We start from the raw sequence: 15,439 nt of genomic DNA, 5'->3' as shown, positions 1-15,439 counted from the left end.
TTGTTGGTACCAAACAGAGCTCCCAGCCATCTCCTCCCTGTTCTGGAAGACTGATGGGAAGTCCTGTCTGTCCCCAGACCTGGCCACCTGCACCTCTGGCCCAGTCATAGATAACGTCAAAGAACTGAAGCTTCTGCTGTCCACAAAACTCAGAACTGCCTCTGCGTTGGGTGAAGACGAAAACTCCACTCCAGACTCTCCCTTCCTTCCTTCGCAGCCAGCAAGGATGCAAATAGCTAATTAAACGGGCCCAGGGACAGGGAGGGGCTCCAAAATGACTCGCATGAAGGGCAAGTGCCAGTGATGGGTAGAAATAATGTTATCCTTCACGCCTGTAATCCCAGCACTTTGGGAGGCCGAGGCGGGCGAATCACAAGATCAGGAGATCGAGACCAGCCTGGCCAACATGGTGAAACCCCGTCTCTACTAAAAATACAAAAATTAGCCAGGTCCGTGGTGGCGGGCGCCTGTAATCCCAGCTTTTTGGGAGGCTGAGGCAGGAGAATCGCTTGAACTTGGAAGGCGGAGGTTATAGTGAGCAGAGATCACGCCATGGCACTCCAGCCTGGGCGACGGTGCAAAATGTTATCCTGGCAGTGGGTCATTTTAATTTTTCTGTCTTTGTTTTCATAAGAAAATTAAATTCCAGACAGAAGGAACGTCATGATTTTGTCATTCTCACTTCTGTGCAGGTTTTGGGGGGAAATACCCACACACAGCTGTGAATGCGCCCTGGATTCCAGTTCCTAATCTTCAAAGCCCTTAAAACTCTGACAGAGAAACAGCAAATGCTCTGCTTGTCTTGAGTTCCCCACAGTAGACACGCTGGACTCCCCCCCAGTTCTGGAAGTTGTGCCCTTTTGTTGGAGATTGACTGGGTGGGCTGCAGTTAAGGCACACATGGGACTTCCCTTCCAGTCTCCCTTTGCTCCCCGCTGCCTAAAGTCTGCTGCATTAGGGCGTGTTTATGAAATTTCAGCAGACTCCTTCCTCACTGATCTGAAGTCCTTTTTCCTCACAAAGAGACTGTATGTTATTAGAACTCCCACTTTTTAATAACTTTTTTCTAGATTGAGCTAATGAAGATATGACAGTAAAGGCTGTCCAAAGCCTAGTGTGTTCCATTGCTGTCATTACAGTGCATACCCTCTCCGAATGTGACAGTGACAGCTCCCTGCCTAGGAATGGTTCCAACTAAGGTGGCTTGGGACTAAGCTGCTGTCTGAATTACTTTTGTAGCAGGCTCACAGGCCTTCAGTAAACAGGTAAGTTAGGTCACCCACAAGAAAAACAAGCACTCGTTCTCTGTGAGGATGGAGGGGAAGGGAGTTCCATTTTGCTAGTCAAGTGTTAAAAATAGAACCTGCTCTGTCTGCTTAGCAGCTCTCACATTACTGCTCACCAGATCCCGTGTTGTGTGTACGCGTCTGTTTTGTAAAGCCTAGCGTTTACGTCAGAGTGCATGGAGTACATGCCTTAGAGACAACGTTTGTGCAACCCCATTCTCTACAGAGCTGTGTCAGCGGCACAGGCTCAGAAGGAAGCCATCTCGGTTCCCTTCTGGTCTTCAGTGCACAGTGGCCGGGACCGCCTTCCCCACCTCATCAATCCCATTTCTTCAGCACTTTCCAACAGTGAAATCATTTCTAGAACAATGGCTGCTAACACGTGTCAGCTGAAGCACTGCAGATCGAGTCATCCAACTCAAGCTTCTTCCTCTTTCTGGAAGGTATAAACCAGGTAAGACTTTTTAATCCAGAAATTATTCCTATTCCCTGCAATGCATAGGGTGCAATCTGCAAAACTCTAAACTCAAATTTCTGCAAGTTCAGATTCCAACTGTCTCATGTGCAGAGAGCCTCTCCCATCACAAAACTCTTCCCTCTCCTTTCTTTGCTTCAGCCATCGTCTGTTTCCTCCTCAGCCTTTCCCTTGGAATCCAGAGCCCTTTCCTGTCCATCAGAGGCAATCAGTCATGCTTCAGTAAAGTTTGAGGCACTGGGCCTGCCAGTGAACAAAACCAGACATCCTGACCCCCTACTCCTGTGGTCTGTGCAGGGCTGGCTTTGAAAGTCTTACCGCACGGAGCCAGTGGTTAGCAGGCGCTTGATACAAACGTCCTGCAGGGAGGCTGTGAAGATTGTAACTCTGCAGCACTTACAGAGGAGCACTTGAGCGTGCAGTAGAGCTCCTAGATACCTGAGTTCTTTTTTTTTTTTCTTTTGAGACGGAGTCTCACTCTGTCGCCCGGGCTGGAGTGCAGTGGCCGGATCTCTGCTCACTGCAAGCTCCGCCTCCCGGGTTTACGCCATTCTCCTGCCTCAGCCTCCCGAGTAGCTGGGACTACAGGCACCCGCCACCTCGCCCGGCTAGTTTTTTGTATTTTTTAGTAGAGACGGGGTTTCACCGTGTTAGCCAGGATGGTCTCGATTTCCTGACCTCGTGATCCGCCCGTCTCGGCCTCCCAAAGTGCTGGGATTACAGGCTTGAGCCGCTGCGCCCGGCCGATACCTGAGTTCTTAAGAATTCATGCAGCAGACTCCGCTTTGCTTATGTTTCCTTTCATTTGGAGTCTGCCTAATCAGTTTTTCTCTTAAGTTCCAAGAAATCTTTTTCTTGTTGAGCAGAACCTGTAAAGCATGCCACCTGTCTGCAGGCGAACAGAGGCCCTGAAGGTTCCAAAATAGCTGAGCCCACGAGCTGTCTCCAGCCCCAGTGGAATCCTGGGACTCTCACCAGATCCAAAGATGACAGAGGAATGGGAACCAGTTAGGCAGAGGAAACAAGACTTGAGAGACTAGGAGTGGGGAAGCGGCCAGGCAGTGGGCGGCAGGCCTGCGCTTGTGAGGGATGGAGGACAGGAAGTGGGTGTCCATAGGACAGAGACGGAGGGGGCAGCACGACGGTCACTGCATTCAAGCAAATGTCTGAAGACAAGCGATCCAGCCCCAGGATCCCGACACCAGTTGCTGTGTCTCACCACAGAGCCTCGCTCCAGGCGGACCACCTGTCAGCCTTCACTGCCACTTTCCACTGCCCACCTGGAGCTGCTGGAGTGTAGCCACCAAGTGAGCTTCTAGCTTTTGTGTTTGAGCCTTTGCCATTGGAGATTGAATTTCCTCACACTTTCAGTTGCTGTCGTGCCTTGACGGGGTTTTTATCCCCAGGTAGACAGTAACACATCCTGTGCCAGCTTCCTAGGGAAGGCAGAAACCAATTTCAGAACAAGAGGCTGAGGGCTTGGTAGTGCAGGGAGGAACTAAGATGATGAAGCATCGCACGGATGAGTCATAGCCTTGCCGGCCTGACGGCGGGTAGATTGCAGTGCCACCCTCCCTAAGACCGCCATCCAATCAGCCCCAGCCCCACCTTTCCTCCTTCCCTCGTGCCTGCTTGGCACTTCCTGCGGCTCTCCCCTGTTGAGTGCAGGCATTCTGCCCGCGGCAGTCGCTGTGAGAGAGGCCATGGCCTGGACCGGGGTGATGCGAAGAACAGAACTTGCTACCAGATTGGATGCAGCGGGTGGGGACTCCACACTTCTTAACCCGAACAATTAATTGCCGAAACAAATACAGAAGAAATTGGAGAAGAGTTGTTCTAGCCAGTAAAGCACTGAAACCAAAAAAAAAAAAAACCCCAGAGTCTTCAGTGATGTAAAGCCTTGCAGGGTATGCGAGATGACCTAGACAGTGAGAGGCAGGAGGAAGACGACTACGTGGTGCTCAACGTGTGAAGGCGTTTGTCAGCGCACATCCCCCACACGGCCACCATGGGGCTGGGGTTAGGGTCGGAGCCCCGAGTCTGAGCTGCTTCATCTGAAATGGGGATGAAGATGCCTCGTAGAAAGTATGAGTAAATATGAGGCACTCTTCTGGTTTACTGTGTTCTCGTGTATTGCACGCACAGTGCTCGCCGAGTTGGAATACAGTTAAAATCATTAGATCTGTATGCTGTCCTTGTTCAAACCGCCACAGCTCCCGGTTCATTGTTAGGAACACTGCTTGTCTCCCCACTGCTGAGGGTCATCCCCCACCCAGGGTCTCGGTATTTTCTTCTGCACAATGAAAGGCTTGGCACAAAGCTCCATACACAGAGGGAGAGTGGGTGACCCTGCCCATGCAGTTCCTCATTTTCGCTTCTTAAGGCCAAGAAGATCAACCTCTACCCACATTCTGCACACAAACCAGTGTTGACGTTTTTATTTTTCTATATACCATTTTTCCCCATAATAAACACTACATGTGCCCTCTTTGACTTCAGTGTACTTTAAAGTCTTACGGCTTGTTTTGAGGGAAAGTTTACAACACTGCGAAGCTCCCATTCTGTCGGTCTTTTGTGGGCCTGTATTAGTCGTTCATAAATCTTTAGATTTTTCTTGAACACCCTTGGAACAGAAGACTCATGGGTCAGGGCCAGCCGCGGTGGCTCACGCCTGTAATCCCAGCACTTTGGGAGGCCGGGGCAGATGGATCACCTGAGGTCGGGAGTTCAAGACCAGCCTGACCAACGTGGAGAAACCCCGTCTCTACTAAAAATACAAAATGAGCTGAGTGTGGTGATGCATGGCTGTAGTCCCAGCTACTCGGGAGGCTGCGGCAGGAGAATCGCTTGAACCGGGGAGGTGGAGGTTGCAGTGAGCTGAGATTGCACCACTGCACTCTAGCCTGGGTAACAGAGCGAGACTCCGTCTAAAAAAAAAAAAAAAAAAGACTCATAGGCCAAACTCCTATCCTGTGTTAAAATAAAACAGTGAAACAGTGTCATTCTAAGCCACTTGGCTCAAGTCAGTCCACTGAATAGGGGAGGGACAGTAGCCAGACTGGAGAGAGTGCAAGAGGAGATTCCAGCCGCACATTTGGAAAATTCTCAGTCCTCCAGGACACAGTGAAGGAATCAGGACTGAGGCACCATCTGATGAAGCAGATGAATAACTGGTGGGATGACCTATGACCCTCCCCAGAAGGAGCTGACGCTACTGTGAAGGGATGGGCCTGCACTTTGTCTTCAGCCCTGCTCCACATCCCTCTTGATCATTTGGCCGGAGACATAGTTGCCAGGCTTCATACTCATGACCGAAAGAAAGCTCAGAGGCCTGGGGTGTCAAAGCAGATGTGGGGAGATATGCTGGAGAGAGCCCCAGCCAATGATGGCCACACGCCGGGTGTCAGTCCTGCCTCCCAAGAGCCCTTTAAGGCAGGTGCCATTACTGTCACCACTGTCACAAAGGAACTCGCCAAGACCCCAAGATCACCAGTGGGTAAGTGGCAGAATAAGCCCTAAACACTGTCCCTAACCATTATGTTCCGTCCTCATCCCAGGATTAGAAACGGTCTCCATCCCAGGAAATACAGGTAAGGCATAAACACTGATGGGAACAGCCTCTGCCTGGGTCTCCCTAACTGCAGAGGGTGTTCCATACTGTGGGCCAGAATGCTGGCCGGTCGTCTCAGCTCTTCAGTCTCGTTATATAACAGCAGATGTTATCATCCATTTTATGTACCCAAAGTTTCAAAGGCAGCTAATTTGCCCCGGATCTTCCTGCTTCCAGAGACTGAGCTCATTGCCCAGATGATGACAAGATAATCACAGCCGGGTATCGTAGACACGGCTTGCTCGGCATGCACACTGAACTGTGGGGGAGTTTCTGTAAACGGGGAAGGACCATGCAAACAGCATTGTATTGGAGATGGAGATCCACCAACCCTGGTAGGGGCAGGAAAGAGCTGGGGTTTTGGCTGCCAACCCCGGGGCTGACCCAGCTGCTGTCCAGAGGGGGCGTGCCGACACCTTCCTCTCCAATACTGCTGCAGCAGTGTTGACCATTACTCACTCAGGAGAGGGTATCACCTCACACAAACCAGGAGTCCCTAGGAGGAGGGGACCAGGATGCATGCCTCCTAGCAAGCCAGGGTCAAACTAGAATCTTTGAGGCATTCAAAGCAACTGAATTTCACTGTTAAGATTAGGACTACCCTAGTGCAGATTGTTTTGTTTTGTTTTGTTTGAGGCAGTGTTGCCCAGGCTGGAATGTGTTGTCCTGTGTTGCCCAGGCTGGAATGCACTCGTGCAGCCATAGCTTACTGCAACCTCCAACTCTTGAGCTCAAGCAATCCTACTGCCTCCCGAAGTGCTGAGATGACAGGCAAGAGCCACCACACCCAACCCATTGCTGACATTAAAACAAGCCATAAAAACATAAAAACAATTGTCAGCTGCTGTTCTGATCCCCAGTAATACTGGGTGGTTCTTCAAACCAATCCTCTGGCTAAAAACAACTTTAAAATACACACATGAAATCCAGAAAAGACCACGTACAAGCCCTGCCTAAATCTGATTTCTGAAATACAGAGGGCAGACTCTAAACAGCCCAGCTGAGGCCAAAAGAAATAAAGACGAATTTCAGCTACTGCCCACCAGAGGAGGATCAAAGGGTTTTTTTGCTTGTGTTTTGCCTTCTTTTTCTTAAATTTGAGACAAGGCCTGTGTCCGTCTCCCATGCTGCAGTGCAGTGGTACAATCATAGCTCACTGCAGCCTTGCTCTCCTAAGCTCAAGCAATCCTCAACTCAGCCTCCCAAGTATTAATAGCTGAGACTACAGGCACACACCAACTACTTGGGAGGTTTTTATTTGTAGAGATGGGGTCTTGCTATGTTGCCCAGACTGGCCTCGAGCCATCCTCTCGCCTTGGCCTCCCAAAGTGCTAGGATTACAGGCATGAGCCACTGTCCCTGGCTGGAATCAAAGTTTTAAATCTTGAGTTCAACCGTTAATTGCCTGCTTTAAAAAAAAAAATCTTCACCAGAATTTCTGCAATTGTATAATTCAAAACTGCTATACATATGAACAAGAAAATGTGATCTATGCTCAAGAAGCAATTGACAGAAACTGACTGATATGACTGACATGTTGGAAAGATGTTTAAAGTAATTATAACCATGCCCCAGGATGTAAAGGAAAATATGCTCAGAATGAGCAAATAGGAATTGTCAGCAGATAACCCGTGACAAAAAGAACCAAATAAAAATTCTAGAACTTAAAATACAACATACGAAGTAAATTCACTAGATAGGATTAACAGCACATTGACAGATTAAAGAATCATTAAACTTGCAATAGAACCAGGATTAGTAAACCTCTTCTGTGAAGGGTCAGATAATATCTTTAGCTTTGTGGTCAAAAATCACCTTTATAACTATTCATTTCTGCCATCATAGTGTGAAAACAAGCAGCCACTGTACATGAGAATAAACAGATTCCACCTGTGGCCAGTTTCCCAAATCCTAAAATATCCAATCTAAAAAACAGAAAAGATACAGAAAAAATGATCAGAGCCTCAGTTATCTGTGAACAGCGTCAAGCAGTCTAACATATACATGTTGGAGTCACAACGAGGGAAGAGAATGAGGCAGAAAGGTTTTTTTAAAAAATAATAATGGCCAAATTTGAGGAAAGAATCAAGAAACATGGCAAATCCCAAGCAAAATAAATAAAGGAACATCACACCCAGGGACTTCATAATCTAAAAACTAAATATAGAAAGTCTTGAAAGCAACGAGAAATGAAATGACATACTGCATAGGGGAACAACAATAGATTTACATGAATTTCAGCAAAATTCTCATCAGAAATCGTGGAGACTATAGGACAATGGAATGACACCTTTAAAAACATAAAAAGTAAAATGTGTCAACCCAGAATTCTATATCCAGTGACAATATCCTCAAGAATGAAAGTGAAGGCCAGGTGCAGTGGCTCATGGCTGTAATCCCAACACTTGGGGAGACCAGGGCAGGAGGACTGCTTGAGCTCAGGAGTTTAAGACCAGCCTGGGCAACATAGTGAGAACTGATCTCTACAAAAACTACAAAAAAGCCGAGTGTGGAGGCATGCACCTGTAGTCCTAGCTACTTGAGAGGCTGAGTGGGAGGATGGCTTGAGCCCAGGGGTTTGAGAGTGCAGTGAACTACAGTCACCACTGCAATCCAGGCTAGGCAACAGAGCAAGACTCTGTCTAAAAAAAAAAAAAAAAAAGCCCAAAAATGGGAGGAAGTATTTGTAAATAATACCTGCTAAGGATTTAGAATTCAGAATATATCAAGAATTCTTACAACTCAACAATAAAAAAGACAATCCAATTATTTAAGTGGGAAAAAGATATGAATAGAAATTTATCCAAAAAAGATATACAAATGGGCCTGGAACGGTGGCTCATGCCTGTGATCCCAGCACTTTGGGAAGCTGAGGCAGGCAGATCACAAGGTCAGGAGATCGAGACCATCCTGGCCAACCTGGTGAAACCCCGTCTCTACTAAAAATACAAAAATTAGCTGGACGTGGTGGTGCGTGCCTGTAATCCCAGCTACTCGGGAGGCTGAGGTAGGAGAATCGCTTGAACCAGGGAGTCAGAGGTTGCACTGAGGTGAGATGGCGCCACAGCACGCCAGCCTGGCAACAGAGCCAGAATGCATCTCAAAAAAGAAAAAATATATATATATAAAAATATAAATATATATATATATATTTATACATGCACACACACACAAATGACCAATAAGCACACGAAATGGATGTTCAGCACCATTAGTCAGAGAAATACAAATCAAAACCACAGTGAGATATCACTTCACACCCACTAGTATGACAATAACTTTTTAAAGACAGTAACAAGAGTTAGCAAAGATGTACAGAAAATGGATCCCTCATAACATTGTTGGGGTCGGGCGGGGTGGCTCACACCTGTAATCCCAGCACTTTGGGAGGCCAGGTGGGCAGATCACTTGAGGCCAGGAGTTCGAGAGCAGCCTGGCCAACATGGTGAAACCCCTATCTCTACTAAAAATACAAACATTAGCCAGGAGTGGTGGCGGGCACCTGTAATCCCAGCTACTAGGGAGGCTGAGGCAGGAGACTCACTTGAACCAGGGAGGTGGAAGTGCAGTGAGCCAAGATCGCACCACCACACTCCAGCCTGGGTGACAGAATGAGACTTCATCTCAAAAAAAAAAACACCGTTGCTGGTGGGATTATAAAATGGTGCGGCTGCTTTGGAAAATGGCTCCACAGTTCCACCAAAGGTATCATAGTTACCGTATGATCTAGCAGTTTCATTCATAGTTATAGTTTACAAGAATTGAAAATCTATATCTACTAAAAACTTATACATACATGTGCATAGCAGTATTAATAATCAAAAAGAAGAAACCAAAATTGTCATTAACTGATGAACAAAATGTGTATGTATATAGAATATTATTCAGGAATAAAATGAATAAAGATGAGGACCATAGCCCATACTGCGTATTTTCTTTTTTTATTATTATTATTACTATCCTTTAAGTTCTAGGGTACATGTGCATAACGTGCAGGTTTGTTACATATGTATACTTGTGCCATGTTGGTGTGCTGCACCCATCAACTCGTCAGCACCCATCAACTCGTCATTTACATCAGGTATAACTCCCAATGCAATCCCTCCCCCCTCCCCCCTCCCCGTGATAGGCCCTGGTGTGTGATGTTCCCCTTCCCAAGTCGAAGTGATCTCATTGTTCAGTTCCCACCTATGAGTGAGAATATCATACTGCATATTTTCTCACCCATCCTAAGCTAGAACCCAGGGTTACCTTTGAAGAGGGAATTGGGAGTCATAGAGGTTGCCTATAATTTTGAATACATAACAATATTTTTATTCAATAATTAAAAATTAAAATCTGGCCGGGCGTGGTGGCTCATGCCTGTAATCCCAGCACTTTGGGAGGCCAAGGCGGGCGGATCACGAGGTCAGGAGATCGAGACCATCCTGGCAAACACGGTGAAACCCCGTCTCTACTAACAATAGAAAAAGAAATTAGCCGGACGTGGTGGCGGGTGCCTGTAGTCCCAGCTTCTCGGGAGGCTGAGGCAGGAGAATGGCATGAACCCGGGAGGCGGCGGAGCTTGCAGTGAGACAAGATCACACCACTGCACTCCAGCCTGGGCAACAGAGCGAGACTCTGTCTCAAAAAAAAAGGCCGGGCACAGTGGCTCAAGCCTGTAATCCCAGCACTTTGGGAGGCTGAGATGGGCGGATCACGAGGTCAGGAGATCGAGACCATCCTGGCTAACACGGTGAAACCCCATCTCTACTAAAAAACACAAAAAACCAGCCAGGCGAGGTTGCGGGTGCCTATAGTCCCAGCTACTCGGAAGGCTGAGGCAGGAGAATGGCATAAACCCGGGAGGTGGAGCTTGCAGTGAGTCAAGATCACACCACTGTACTCCAGCCTGGGCGACAGAGCGAGACTCTGTCTCAAAAAAAAAAAAAAAAAATTCTTCAAAATGTAACATTGTTATAAACCCTTACCGTCAAACATATCAAACTACATAAGCAAAACTGCAACACAAGAAATCGATAGAAATAAAAAAGTAGTTGAAGAATAACACAATTCCTTTCAGTCTCTGACAATGCAAGGAGAAAAAGAATGCGTATAGAGAGAAAAAGCTTATAGTGCCTAAGACAGATCGATCATCTGTTCTCCCCAGCACCACTAATGAAGTTCTCCCTTTTCCGGAGTGATGCCACCAGTCATCCCGCTGGGCAGGTCAGAGCCCTTCTCCCTCCAGCCCCGTGACCAGGAAATGCGTCACTGACTCTTGGCCGTGTAACCTGCCTGCCATTCCCGGGATCCATCCATTTCTGTCCATCTCCTCTGTCTCCACCCAGAGATCCAAGGTATCATCATCTCCCTCTTGGATCATTACAGGAGCCTCCTAACTCACCACTCTGACCAACCTCTTTCCACACCTCCTCACTGCTCTGCACACCACAGCCACAGGGGATCTTTTCAAAACTTTTTTTTTTTTTTTTTGAGACGGAGTTTCACTTGTCGCCCAGGCTGGAGTGCAATGGTGCAGTCTCAGCTCACTGCAACCTCCGCCTCCCAAGTTCAAGTGATTCTCCTGCCTCAACCTCCCGAGTAGCTGGGACTACAGGCGTGTGCCACCACGCCCGGCTAATTTTTTGTATTTTAGTAGAGGCCATGTTTTCACCACATGGGCCAGGCTGGTCTCAAACTCCTGACCTCAGATGACCCACCCGCCTTGGCCTCCTAAAGTGCTGGGATTACAGGCCACTGCACCTGGCCTCAAAACATTTTCAGACCAGGTATGGTGGCTCGTGCCTGTAATCCCAGTGCTTTGGGAGGCTGAGATGGGAGGATCACTTGAGGCCAGGAGTTTGAGGTTGCAGAGAGCTATGATTGTGCCACTACATTCTAGCTTGGGTGACAAGAGCAAGACTCTGTAAAAACAAACAAAAACATTTGTACACCATCTCTCTGAGTCAAGTGGGCCAAAGGCTTTCTGTCACTTCCAGGACAAGGCAGAAATCTGTGTGACCCATGGGACTGTGCCCGATATGGCTGTCCGCCTCTCCAGCTCAGCTCAAGCCGTGTTCCATGTTCCCACTCTGTCCTCTAGCCATTCTTCCATTCCCTAAAGGCCATGCCTCTCCCACCACAGGGCATCTGCACAAGCCATTTCCCAGGCCTGGGCTGTCCATCGCTAGGTTCTCTGTCTCATTCATGCCAACTCATCCCTCAGATCTCAGCTCAGCTGTCACCTGGCCAGGGAAGCCTTTTGTGACCCAGCATTCCAGCTCACGTTCCTCTATTTCAGTCTCTCCTAGAACTCTGCCCCTCTCCTGCATTGCACACATCCCACTGAGGCTGCGATGGGATTAGTGTCTGCCACTAGCACCACCACCACTAGCTTGCCTACAAGGACTGTGAAAAGAATTGTTTCTGCTTACCCACTATTTCTGCCAATGGCTTGCACAGTATCTTAGATACAGTAGCTACTGCAATATGAATGAATCAGAATCAAATTATCAGCATTAGTTCAATTTTACTAATCTCTACCATCATACAACACATAACCTTTCCAGTTCTCATAGACTCTTGATGGAAACGGACCATGTGTTCGATTCTCACAAGGCCTCATATTCAGAAAAGTGAAAACAACTGACCACCTTCTTTCACTACCACACAACGTGACTGGAAAGAATTATGAAAACAAGGAACCGCCAGGTGCAGTGGCCCACGCCTATCATCTCAGTATCTGGGAGGCCAAGTGGGGAGGATCTCTTGAGGCTAGAAGTTTGAGATCAGCTTGGGCAACATAGCAAGACCCCGTCTCTACAAAATAAATAAGCGGGTCACGGTGGCACCACCTGTAGCTACAGAGAGGCTGAGGCAGGAGGATCTTGAGCCTAGGAACTGGAGGCTACAGTGAGCAACGGTCACGTCACTACACTCCAGCCTGGATGACAGAGTGAGACCCCATCGCTTAAAGAAGAAAAAACAAACAAAAAACCTGGAATCCAAAATCAACAAGGGTTCAGGCATAGTGGCTCATCCCTATAAGCCCAGCACTTCGGGATTACAGGAGGATCACTTGAGCTCAGGAGTTTGAGATCAGCCTGGGCAACACAGTAAAGACCTTCATCTCTACTAAAATTTTTTAAAAGGCCAGGTGCAGTGACTCACGCCTGTAATCCCAGCACTTTGGGAGGCTGAGGCGGGTGGATTGTCTGAGGTCAGGAGTTCGAGACCAGCCTGGCCAACATAGTGAAACCCCATATCTACTAAAAATACAAAAAATTAGCTGGGCATGGTAGCAGATGCCTGTAGTCCCAGCTACTCAGGAGGCTGAGGCAGGAGAATGGCATGAACCTGGGAGGTGGAGCTTGCAGTGAGCCAAGATCACGCCACTGCACTCTAGGCAACAGAGTGAGACTCGATCTCAAAAACAAAACAAAACAAAAAAACCTCCACCTTAAAAAAAAATTTTTTTTAAATTAGCTGGCTGTGGTGGTGTGCACCTATAGTCCCAGCTATGTGGGAGGCTGAGGCAGAGGATCCCTTGAGTCTAGCACTTTGAGGCTGCAGCAAGCTATGATCATGCCACTGCACTCCAGCCTGGGTGACAGAGCAAGGCCTCATCTCAAAAAAACAAAAACAAACAAACAAAAAAACACAAGGGCTTTGTCTTTTTCTCTGATGTACCTCCAGCACCTACAACAGGTGCTCAATACACATTTTTGAACAAACAAATAGGAATAGAAAAATAAAATTGACCCGCTCAAACATAGGAGTGACAAAGAAGGAAAACAGGAGAGAAAAGAAAATTAGAGGTTCTACCAAGAAGGTACAACATTAGACTTCTAGGAATTTCGAAAGCAAACCAAAAAAAGAGTGAATTACATTTTTCACTCTTTGGGTACAGTGGCTCACACCCACAATCCCTGTACTTTAGGAGGCCAAGATGGGAGGATCACTTGAGCCCAGGAGTTTGAGACCAGCCTGGCAACATAGCAAGACCCCGTTTCTACTAAAAATAAAAAAAAATTAGCCAGGTCTGGTGGCAAATGCCTGTAATCCCAGCTACTCAGGAGGCTGAGGTGGGAGGATTGCTTGAGCCCAGGAGCCTGAGGCTGCAGTGAGCCATAATTGTACCACAACAGAGCGAGACCCCATCTCAAAAAAAAAAAAAAAAGTGAATCAAATTATCAAAGAAATAATGTGATATTTCCAAGAATTAAAGAACATGGAGGAAATAACATGACTCTAGATGGAGAGACCCACCAGGTGCCCAGATAAATGAATGGAACATACCTACACCAAGGCACATAACCTTGAAACCTCAGAACACCCGAGACAAGGAGAGGATGCTGCCACTTTCAGAGAGGAAAGTCAGATCACCTGCAAAGACTCAAGAATCAGAATAGCTTTAGACTTCTAAAGAGCAACACTGGACACTAAAAGACAACTGATGCCTTCAAAACTCTGAAGAAACAGAATTTCCAAACTAGAATTCTTCACTGTGACAGACTACCAAGGGCCTGATAAAAATTAAACTAAAAATATTTAAGATATGCAGTATCTTTTTAAAATTGCCTTCCATGCACCTTTTCTCAGAAAGCCACTAAACGAAATACTCCACCAAAACTAGGTAATAAGACAAAAAAGATCCAGGATTCAAGGACTATAACACAGGAAAGATGGAAAGGTCCAGAATGACACTGGGTCTGAGCCAGTGTAGTGAGTCCAGACTGGTATGAAGATTAAGTATGGGCCAGGTGCAGTGGCTCACACCTGTAATCCCCGCACTTTGGGAGGCCAAGGCAGGTGGATCACTTGAGGTCAGGAGTTCGAGACCAGCCTGGCCAACATGGCAAAACCCTGTCTCTACTAAAAATACAAAAATTAGCTGAGCATGGTGGTGGGTGCCTGTAATCCCAGCTACTCAGGAGGCTGAGGCAGGAGAATCACTTGAACCTGGGAGGTGGAGGTTGTAGTGAACTGAGATCACCCCACTGAACTCCAGCCTGGGCAACAGTGAGACTCCCTCTCAAAACAAAACAAAACAAAACAAAAAAAGATGTAAGTATGGTAGCCATGAAAATGCATCTCTCGGATCCCAGATCTCCAAGCACAGGGAACCACACTTGGCCAAGGACCTCAGCTGCTGTCCTCTAAAACCCATGCTCAAGTTTGAACCACGGACATCCCTCCCACAAGTTGCTCTGGGTTAGTGACCAAGTGCAACAAGGATCCTAAGGGAGAGCCATGCCTGGGACTCCTCTGATGGCTGAATTTGGCTGGAGACTCTCCATGGCTTTGCTGAACCGTCCTCACACTGTCAGTCCAGGATGTTCCACTCAACCCTCTCTCCTTCACTTGGGGTCTGGTGCTCCCCCGGCCTCCTCTAGCTCCTCCCTGTGGTTTCTCCCAGAAGCATGTCTCCCACATTCTTATGTGTTCAATTTCATCTTGGTGTCTGTCTCTCCAAAGACCCAGACTACCACAAGTGGAACCAGGACTGGTCTGAGGAAATGGGAGGTAAGATAGGGATTGGAATGGTCTCACCGACTGCCCAGTGTGGGAAGGACAACACTGTCCTGGTCAGTAGGTGGCATAAATAGATCCCAGTCCAACGTGGTGGCTCCATTGCTAAAGACCTGATCAGTGGTGACCTGGGGAATGTCCTGGAGGAGGGAATGCTGCGGCAGCTGTGATGATGCAGAATTTGAAGACTATCCAGGGTGGAGGTGGGACAATGCCCGGGAACTGCCGAGGTGGCTTCTCACTGCTAAATTGTCCTGATGCTCTGTCTGCAGCAAGTGAGAAACTAAGAACTGTGAACAAGCAGTTCATGGCTAAGTGTGAGCGCCAGAGAGCCTTGGTATTGTGGAGTGTAAAAAAAGGATTTTTTTTTTTTTTTTTTTTTTTTGAGACAGAGTCTTGCTCTGTCACCCAGGCTGGAGTGCAGTGGCACCGCACCATTCCACTGCAACCTCCACCTCCCGGGTTCAAGCGATTCTCCAGATTCAGCCTCCCAAGTAGCTAGGATTACAGGTGCCCACCACCACGCCTGGCTAATTTTTGTAGTTTTAGTAGAGT

At 47.5% G+C, this 15,439-nt stretch overlaps 1 protein-coding gene across 1 annotated transcript in view; it reads left to right on the top strand.

The window, feature by feature from the left end:
* SPPL3 (signal peptide peptidase like 3) overlaps positions 1-664 on the top strand; it is a 145,822-nt gene extending 145,158 nt beyond the window's left edge. The window contains exon 11 of the mRNA XM_023204871.3: positions 18-664. Coding sequence (XP_023060639.1) covers positions 18-110 — 93 coding nt within the window. The 3' untranslated portion in view covers positions 111-664. The remainder of the gene's footprint in view (positions 1-17) is intronic.
* Positions 665-15,439: the final 14,775 nt, after the last annotated feature.

This window comes from Piliocolobus tephrosceles, chromosome 10 (genome assembly GCF_002776525.5).
Source record: "Piliocolobus tephrosceles isolate RC106 chromosome 10, ASM277652v3, whole genome shotgun sequence".
In the NCBI taxonomy this organism is placed as follows: domain Eukaryota; kingdom Metazoa; phylum Chordata; class Mammalia; order Primates; family Cercopithecidae; genus Piliocolobus; species Piliocolobus tephrosceles.
Note: the sequence above shows the minus strand (reverse complement) of the source record. Positions and strands in the feature narration are given on the sequence as shown.